Genomic DNA, 9749 nt, shown 5'->3' with positions numbered 1-9749 from the left:
AATATATATATATTTAATGAGGAAAGTAAGTTTTTAATTCTTTTCTTCTGTATAAGGTATTAAAGATTCTAAGGAATATAAATCAAGTGATATAACTTATAAATTGCAGAAATTTATTTTACAATGTAGTATTTTCTTTTAAGAAAACACATCTTGCATATGAATTTGCTATATTCAATAATCTATTTTTAGTATATGAGACTATTATCAGTTTCTAGTAAAGCAAAAGAAATTTTCAATTAATAGGGTATTTTTTATTTATTCATGAAAATAAACAATTTTATTTTATAATCTGACCTTAAAGGACAGTTTACAGCTCTATAGCGTTCGGAATTAATTTTGGCACTCGGATTGCTCGAAGACCACGTGAGCAAGTCATCTGCTAGCTCGCATCTCAGATTTACTATTAAGGTGCTGAACGTACCTTATATATCATGGTAGTAGTAGGGCTATGTTCCAAAACTTCCTCTCTGAGGAAAATTTTACTCGAAATATATAGTGCACCTAACGTATACTATAGCATATAGAGTAAAATCTTCCTCGGAGAGGAAGTTTTGAAACGTAGCCTAGAGTTCTATATTGTAAGAGATGGGAAATTCGCTCGCTGATTGGCTGAGTGGTCACCAATCAAAACTGGGAATATTGGGTCCGCAGCTGATCGATTATCAATACAAAGCAGTTATATTAAGATTCTATGTAAAGCCTGCGGCACACGATGCTTGTTTTCTTGCTGGATTGCTACCTGGATTAGAATGGAGGAAAATTTTACTCGAAATATATAGTACACGTAACGTATACTATAACATATAGAGTAAAATCTTCCTCGGAGAGGAAGTTTTGAACGTAGCCTTATATATTTATAGTCCTTCCATATTTATAGTCCTTCCTTATTGTAAGAATGGAGGAAGCCTCCATGAAGGATTCTTCGATTTTTTAAGACCTTCTTGTTTCATAAACTGATCTCAAATCTGCCTTCCCGAAGGAAGGAATATTTCAGAGAGATTTTAGTAACCTACTGAAGGCAGCATGTCATAATATACAATATATGCAAACCTAATATTGTGAATTACGAATAATAAAGATTATAAAGATATTGTTGATTAAATAAAATCATGATTAGCATTTTGCAAAAATAATGAACAAAAATAAAACTAATAGCGAATTTGATTGGACGCACTCATTGCGCACTGATACACATTAAAACCGCCGTACATACACAAAATAACATAAATATATGTTTATAAATAATATAGAAATCGATTAAATTATGAAATACTCAATACATTTTATTGTACTATTAGATAAAATATGTATTTTATAATTCGAAATATTTGCATTTTATTTTTATACTTAAATTTAAAAAGTGTACAACGGCTTTAATATGCATCAGTGCTTCCAATCGAATTCGCCATAATGCTTATTATACGAAGAAAGAGAAAATGTTTTTAGAGAAGTTTATTTCCGAAAAAAAAGCTATCAAAAATAATTATTGCATCAGATTTAAATTAAAAGCTATCGAAAATAAAAAGACCGGTGTGACGAATTAAATTGGAGGTTTGCTTGGTTATGAAGGCTACATCTCCTCTTCAAAGAAACTCGTAACCTCCCTTGAGAAAAAGAAGCTAATAAGGCTCCTTGTTTGGTCAAGGAAGATTTATGAAATATGAAATGAGGAACAAGGAATCCTTATTCCTCAAGGCAGGACTATAAATACGGGGACTATAAATACTAATGTAGTATTGGAGTACCTTCAATCTAATCTAACCTCTTTATCTCATACAGGATCTTTAGTGCAAGTACCGACGAGATACTATTAAAGACCAATATCCTTACGGGAGTTGGCGTCCTTGTGAATATTGAAGTAATTAAAAGTTAAAAACTGAAAATATTGTACAATCATGAAACTTTTTTCCTAGAATAAAAAGTAAAAAATGCAAAATTTCTCCATTAACTTTAATGGTTAAAATCTGCACTTTTCACTTTTCATCTTAGGGATAAAGTTTCATGATTGATATCCAGGGTACAGCTGCTTTGTATTGATAATCGATCAATTGCGGACCCGATATTCCCGGTTTTGATTGGTGAGCGCACAGCCAATCAGCAAGCGAATTTTCATTTGCACATCTCTTATAATATAAGACTTTACTATATAGTATACTATCACTTCAAAATAGCTTAAGTCGCTCAAAATTCGACGCTGTAAACCCTTTTCATGGATTTCAGTTGTTGTCGCTGGCAACAATTGTGGTCTTTTGACGTTAAAAAGAGTTTCAGCGTCGCATGAAAAGGATCCTTTTTGAAGAAACCACTCCGTGGGCACAGTATATACAGTAGCGTAACTCTCTGTCAGCACCTTTGATGTTAGTGTTAGCCAAAATAGAGTGCGCATACGTGAAATAAGTAAGTTACCTAACGTTGCCACGGTAGTGTTACCACCTAAACTTCTTTCTCTTTTCATCCTTTTTTCACTCTGTCAAAATTCCTCGCAAAACTCACTAGATTTATTCGCATCGCAATCTAACGAATTCGTTGAAGTGGTAAGTGCTATTGTAGAAACATATTGGAGCATATTAGAGCATGCGACGCGAATAAAGCTAATATTGCGATAAAATAATTTAAACTTTATAAAAATTAATAAAAATAAATTGTAAATATATTTAAAAATATAGAAAAATTAGGAAAAATATTAAATTAATTTAAAAATGTATATTTGTATAAAGAAATATTATGTAATTATATATCTATGAAAATATTATGAGAATATTATGAGCTGATATAAAAGAAATTTATACACATATATATGTCCAAAAAATAAGTTTAAAATACAATAAATAAAAAGAAATCTTTCTTGCTCGGTTTTCCATGTTACTTTTGTCCACTTTTTCACTTTTTCACAAAAATTAGACCAATCTCTCGAGGTTTCTCACACAATACTTTAAATGGACAATACACATAATACTTCCCTCTAAATTTCTACTCTAAATCATGTATGCTTGAAAGACAAACGTTTAAGTGGAACATTGGAACGTTTATTTAAACAGAGAGAGAAAAAAAGAAAGAAAGAGAGCAATAAAAAAAGAAGGAAAAGAGACGGAGCAACTTACTTATTTCACTTTCATGCCCACTCCATTTTGGCCAACATAAAATCAGGAGAATTGCGCTACTGTATATACTGTACCGTGGATTTCACCTTTTTTTCTAAAAAGGTTAAATCTCCTTACCTCGTAGAAAAATCTTTTAAAAAGTTGGTAACCCTGAATCTGAGTGCACCTTTTTTGATATGCAAAACCGTGGCAAAATATTGTAGGTTATAAGGGTCAACAACAGTTCAATGTTGATAAAAAGACAGTTGTATTTTTGTGATTCATTAAATTTCACGGTTTTTGGATTTCAACGTGAAGGATATAATCCATTAGGATGTCCATTAGCGATAATAGAGACATAATTATGATAGATGACGAGTGTCAAGGTTGGTTAAATGTATAAAATGAAACATTTAATATTTCCAAAATCCATAGTACATTCTTTACTTTTGCACGTCATTAAATACGTCAACATTACGTGTAGAGAAGCGTTATTAATTAATTTCAATCTCGAGATTTGTATTGGCAAGATATTGCTTTCTAGCAGTTTATGATATAATCAAATTATTAGAGATATAGATTTTTTGCATTAACGTAAATATGTAGATACGGTGAATGCTAAAGTCTCACGTTATCCTTTTCTTCATTAAGGTAATTGTTAAGAAGAAGATAACTTGACCTTAGTGTTCACCATATCTGGATAAATGGTATTACAAAGACTCCCTATTATTAGCTTAATTCCTTGTCAACAAGATTAGGTACTAAGAACTTGTTCTCGAAAATTTCAGCTACGGAGGACAACGAGATAGCTGCCATTGATTATGAGCTACAACAGATAGAGAACGATCTACAGAAATTGCAAGACCGTAGGAGATTATTGACACAACGGAAAGAGAAATTACGGGACGATGCTCTTTTAAAGAAAAGTTTTTCTCTGTCCAAGAAGAATTGGGACAATGCAGATTTCGTTTGGTCTGTAAAACTCACAGAGACATTAAAGAACGTATTTAAGATAGATAAGCTACGAGAGTTACAGTTACCGACTATGAATGCGATCATGTCCAAGGAAGATGTCATATTGATCATGCCTACGGGTGGTGGCAAGAGTTTATGTTATCAATTACCGGCTGTGATGAGTAAAGGTATAACGGTAGTAGTTTCACCATTAGTATCCTTAATGGAAGATCAGTTGCACGGATTGCGTAAACTCGATATAAAGGCTAATATGCTGTGTGCGAAGGCTGATAAGGAGAGCGTCAAAATGACTATGATGGCCCTCGTGGATAAAAGTTGTCCTCTTAAACTGATTTATATAACACCTGAATACATGGCAAAGTCCAATCGCTTCATGAATAAACTGCAAAAAGCGTACGAATTAGGACATCTAGAACGGTTTGCGATCGACGAGGTGCATTGTTGTAGCCAATGGGGACACGATTTCAGACCCGATTACAAGTTCTTGGGAGTATTGAAATCTATGTTCCCTGGAATACCAATTCTAGGTCTCACTGCAACGGCCCCAACTAAAATCATTGTAGACGTGCAGAAAATGCTAGACATTAGTGGTTGCCTAGTTTTACGAGCTTCATTCAATAGACCCAATTTATATTATGAAGTTCGTCGCAAACCGGCAGATAAGGAGACATGTCTCGCGATGATAGAAAATCTGTTGAAGAATCGATTTAACAGCAAGTCGGGTATAATTTACACGACTACGATTAAAGACGCGGAACAATTGACAACTGATTTGAGAGGCAGAGGTATCAAGGCTGGATGCTATCACGCAATGCTTGAAGCCAATTATCGATCGGATGTTTACTCCAAGTGGATGTCGGGCAAGTATCAAGTGGTAGTGGCAACTATCGCTTTTGGATTGGGTATTGACAAGCCGGATGTGCGATTCGTGATTCATCATTGCGTTTCCAAATCGATGGAAAACTTTTATCAGGAGAGCGGTCGAGCGGGTAGAGATGGCAAAAAGTCGGTGTGTCTTGTGCTCTATAGATTAGCAGATATATTTAAATTGAGTACCATGGTATTTCAAGATAAAGTCGGATTGCAAAATTTGTATAAAGTATTGGCCTATTGCTTAGATCAGACTTCCTGTAGACGGAGTTTAATAGCGACTCACTTTGAAGAAAATTGGAAAGAAAACGACTGTGCAGAGATGTGTGATCATTGTAGGAAACCTATAAGCGTTAGAAAACAGATCGACGTAGCATATTATTGTAGACAATTATATCAAATTATGACTAAAGCTGTGCAAAACGAGACACGATTGACCGCACTGAAACTGGTAGATGCTTGGTATGGTAAAGGTGTCTCGTCATTGCGAGTTTCTAACGTACCTGTGCCAAATTTTACGAGAGAAACTGCAGAGGCTATCGTAGGGTATTTGCTGATAAACGGTTATCTACAAGAGGACTTTCATTTTTCAGCATATTCTACAATATCGTATCTTAAACGCGGACCTAAGTCAGGACTGATGTCAGGTGACAACGATCACAAGATACTCTTTAACTATGAGCTTTACTAAACTATTGTTGCAATCAATAGTACAGCTATTCATGGATATTCACTCGTTAATTCAAAACAAATGTTTAATTTCAATGTAGTGTATATTAAAAAACTGGAAAGGGCAGTAGGAGTCAGGCGTAGAAGACGTCGCGCAAATAATATATCTATGAAGTGTGAAACTTCTTTATTCTAAAACGCACTTACATGTTTCGGCTCACTTTTGAGACAACACAAACTAACATACATAAAAAAAATTATCCTGTCATGGTGACATATATTATTAAAGGATGTTCTCTCTCTCTCTCTCTCTCTCTCACACACACACACAATTAAATATCAAGCATTTACATTATTTGAAAATCTACTACTTTGATTACAAGTACGTTAAAATAAAACTAAAGCTCGCACTTAATCGCAATATTCTGAATTAGGTGTGAAATGATTGAGATTTCACAACATAATTGATGTAAGCTTTAGCCTCGAAGAAAAGAGAGAAAGAGAGAAAGAAATTGGACAATCGATTAAAAGTAAAAGCGAAACGCGTGACAGTTTCGTACGTTACGATGAAGAAATATTGAGAAACGTGAAAACGGTGAACGATCGATAAAAACGGCTCTACGAGGCGGCAGTGAAATGTCAGTGGGTCGGATAGTAGGATAGACCGGAGGGTTTCTAGGTGGTAGGTTCCGTGATGAAAGGAAATATTGATCTAGGATAAGCAGCTAGATAAGGGGGATAGTATATCCACATGTTCCTTGTAATGAAAACAATATATAAATGCATCGTTGATTGAAGAGCTACGCTCTTCGTTCCTGCCGTCACATTATCGAACATGTATGTTGGAAAACGAGATACTTTTGCAGAAACACTTACAAGAGGTAGTGCAGTGTCTCGTACGCGTCTTTAGAACGTAGATTCTAGCCAATTGAAGCGGATTTTATGATAAAATCGACGTAGTTGCGCGTACTTGCGCGGCAGCGACAGCAGCAGCGACGACGGCGCGGCGCTCGCGCACTAAGCACCAAGTACTACACAAGTAGTAAGAAATTAAGAATGCCAGCCTGAACCTTTCGAAACAGCGATTTCGAAACAGGGACGTTAATTGCTGTGCAAATGATCTCAATTTTATTTTTCCTATCTCAATTAAGAGTCTACGTTACGGGTACATAATGTTTCAACAGTAACTCGTAACGCAATCGAGATATTACGAGATTTTCTAGAATATCCATCTTTCACTCTGTGAAGAAGAGCGAAGGATGGCAGAGTTGTATCAGAATTCGTTATTGTGGAAATGGTACAACAACAACAACCACAACAACAACAACAACAGCAACGACGACGCGGATACGTATTATTGCGTATTATCGAGTACGCTCCGTACGCTCCGTAATGGTATGTAACGAGGCTAACAATAAGTGATAATGATAACGCCATCGCGTGCGTGAGCGCGCATACATATATATTCACGTACGCTACGCAGAAAGACAAGTCGTCGTGTGAACGACCTACCTCGGTGCTTTTAATTACTATTACACAATTGTGATTATGTTCACCCTCCGTCTCTGTCCTACGTCCTCTTCCGACTGGCTCCGTTCGCAACAACAATGTCGCTCGTTATTTCAGAATTTTGTTCAACTCTTACCTCTTAAGGCAAAAGAGTCGTCGACGTCGTCGTCTGTCTCACAAGTAAGTGTAGGTGTAATGAACAATTAAGATCATTTCATGCAACTATCAATAAAAACGAGATTACGACTTTTTCAGCAGAATGGTAAAGCTCAAGCTTATGTCTTTTTACAGCGAAAAAGAAGAAACTAACTGACTCTCGACCAAGTAATCGCTCGATCGACAATGCCTCTTCCAAATATTTGGAGAAAAGCGAGCAACTATATCCTTGGTGAGTGCGGCCAGGACAACCGGCGCGTCATTTATCAAGACGGCGAGGCATTGTTCTGCAAAAATAACGTCTGCGTGCACCCTCCTACGTTAATGAGACAGCACGCCGACGTGGTGCATCATCCTGGATATATGACGATAACTTGCAAGTTGAACAACAATTCCAACAATTTACCAATACCGACCCTGCACCTAAGTTGGATACCCAACAGCACGTTGCGCAAACATCCTACAGCGTTGGAGAATCTGAGTAGCAGAAACGCTGCCGCGACCTGCCCGAATTCCCGTCTCTCGGCCCCCGGCCCAGGGAATTCCCTCAACGTTTCGGACATGAGACGCGAGCTTGAGAACGAACATGAACATGAAAATGGTACGGAGAACGATAACGGAAATGGGAAACTAGATGTGTGCTTGGAGGCCAAAGAGCCGGTGAATTGCGGAGACTGCGAACGCGTTTGTTCAAGTTCCATCTGTCGTTCCGGTTACGGCAATGACAGATTTCCACCTCACCGAAACCCAAGCGTCGCAACTCTCGATCGCAATGACGAAAATGCCGCCACCGCTATCGAGACCGAGATCGAGACCGAGATCGAGATCGAGACCGAGATCGAGAATCGTCCGAATCGAGCGGACTCGAGCAACGAAAAGAACGATGCTGGAGATCGACTGCTGAAAGAGCGGGACTGTTTGAACGAGATCGACGAGGAGCCACGCTTCTCGTACCGCGACGATGTCAGCGTAAAGAGTCGCAGCTTGTCATTAACGTCGACGTGCAGTTGGTCCATCTCGGTATCCACTGATGGTAGGATAGAAAACATAACGGTAACCGGTAACAATTGTTGTTCTTGTACAATTAACGATACTAGCGATGACGTTGTTTCTGCAGCGGAAGAAATGCCGTCGTGGATGAGGTCTCCGGAACTCCTAGCGTTACAACACAATCTTGTCTTTCCGGAGAGCGCGACCGCGTCGCCTGTGACGTTGCGTAGAGCACACCGATGCAGAAGGTTCTCGGTGGATCTCAGCGAGATGCGATCCTTGCGGCTGTTTTTCGCCGATCCTGCTTGCACCTGCGGTCAGTTGGTCGTCGCGAGCAGGGAGAGTCAATACAAGATCTTGCATTTCCATCACGGTGGCTTGGACCGGCTAGCCGCCATTCTACATCAGTGGCATCAACTGCTTTATCCGCGTTTAAATACCGACACGGAAGAGACTTTGCCGTACAGGTCAGGCATTTTATTAGAATGTATGATAAAAATTGCAATTTTCTCTGTATCAAATAATGATTTATGATTTCATTCACGTCGACGTACGTTGATACGACTGTAACGCGTTGCGCAGGCATTTTATGGTATGTCGGCCGGAAGTAAGCCGGGACGAGCTACATCCCGAGGAGGGTCAAGTACCGATGATCACGTCGCTAGCTTGGAAAGATTTATTGAATGAACGGGGCCAGATGGAGGACGACCTCGCTCTTCGTAAGGGAATATTTTTTGGCGGTTTGGAACCAGCGTTACGAAAGATCGTTTGGCCTTTCCTGTTGCACTGTTACTCTTATCAAAGTACGTACGAGGATAGAGAGCAGATCGACGCCATTAGACAGCAAGAGTACGAAGAAATACAGAAACGCAGACTGAGCATGAATCCAGAGCAAGCCGAGCGTTTCTGGCGAAACGTAGTGTGCATAGTGGAGAAAGATGTTGTTCGCACGGACAGGGCTAATCCATATTACGCCGGTGAGGGTAATCCCAATGTCGAAATAATGAAGTGAGTAGACAGACAAGTTACTCTAATGCTTCTAAGAATCTCTCTCTCTCTCTCTCTCTCTCTCTCTCCCCCTCCCTCCCGCCCCCCTTCTCTTTCCGTCTCATCCCCAAATTTATACTATTGCTATATACATATCGTATTATTTGCGTGGCTTGTTATTATTTCTTTTTTCCACCGTTTTCTCTCACAGGAATATTTTACTCAATTACGCGGTATACAATTGCCGCTTGGGTTACACTCAAGGAATGTCCGATCTCTTGGCTCCATTACTAGCCGAACTCAACTCTGAAATCGAGGCCTTCTGGTGTTTCGCGGGTTTGATGCAAAGATCAGTAGCCGTGTGCACTCCAACGGATACAGATATGGACAGAAATCTGTGCTATCTTCGAGAATTAGTAAGGATCATGGTACCAGATTTTTACATGCATCTTCAAAAACACGCGGATGCCTTGGAGCTTCTTTTTTGTCATCGGTGGATACTCTTGTACG

At 38.5% G+C, this 9749-nt stretch overlaps 2 protein-coding genes and 1 pseudogene across 3 annotated transcripts in view; 2 read left to right on the top strand and 1 right to left on the bottom strand.

The window, feature by feature from the left end:
- Window positions 1–2458, bottom strand: part of LOC108745474 — a 6583-nt pseudogene extending 4125 nt beyond the window's left edge.
- Window positions 2459–3180: 722 nt separating this feature from the next.
- Window positions 3181–5725, top strand: LOC108745585 (ATP-dependent DNA helicase Q1-like). 2 transcript variants are annotated; one of them, XM_018481828.1, is made up of 3 exons: window positions 3181–3206; window positions 3308–3469; window positions 3872–5725. In XM_018481828.1, exons 2-3 carry the CDS (start codon window positions 3418–3420, stop codon window positions 5617–5619), a joined length of 1800 nt encoding a protein of 599 aa, XP_018337330.1. In that variant the 5' UTR covers window positions 3181–3206; window positions 3308–3417; the 3' UTR covers window positions 5620–5725. The 2 variants fall into 2 exon arrangements, with proteins under 2 accessions (XP_018337330.1, XP_018337321.1); XM_018481819.1 differs by lacking the exon at window positions 3181–3206 and having other exon boundaries at window positions 3266–3469.
- Window positions 5726–5922: 197 nt separating this feature from the next.
- The window catches only part of LOC108745578 (TBC1 domain family member 16), a 4569-nt gene continuing 742 nt past the window's right edge, over window positions 5923–9749 (top strand). The window contains exons 1-6 of the mRNA XM_018481807.1: window positions 5923–6992; window positions 7224–7286; window positions 7398–8295; window positions 8380–8719; window positions 8835–9260; window positions 9451–9744. Coding sequence (XP_018337309.1) covers window positions 7449–8295; window positions 8380–8719; window positions 8835–9260; window positions 9451–9744 — 1907 coding nt within the window. The 5' untranslated portion in view covers window positions 5923–6992; window positions 7224–7286; window positions 7398–7448. The remainder of the gene's footprint in view (window positions 6993–7223; window positions 7287–7397; window positions 8296–8379; window positions 8720–8834; window positions 9261–9450; window positions 9745–9749) is intronic.

This window comes from Trachymyrmex septentrionalis, unplaced genomic scaffold (genome assembly GCF_001594115.1).
Source record: "Trachymyrmex septentrionalis isolate Tsep2-gDNA-1 unplaced genomic scaffold, Tsep1.0 scaffold106, whole genome shotgun sequence".
Classification (NCBI taxonomy): domain Eukaryota; kingdom Metazoa; phylum Arthropoda; class Insecta; order Hymenoptera; family Formicidae; genus Trachymyrmex; species Trachymyrmex septentrionalis.
This window is presented reverse-complemented; position numbering and strand designations above follow the sequence as displayed.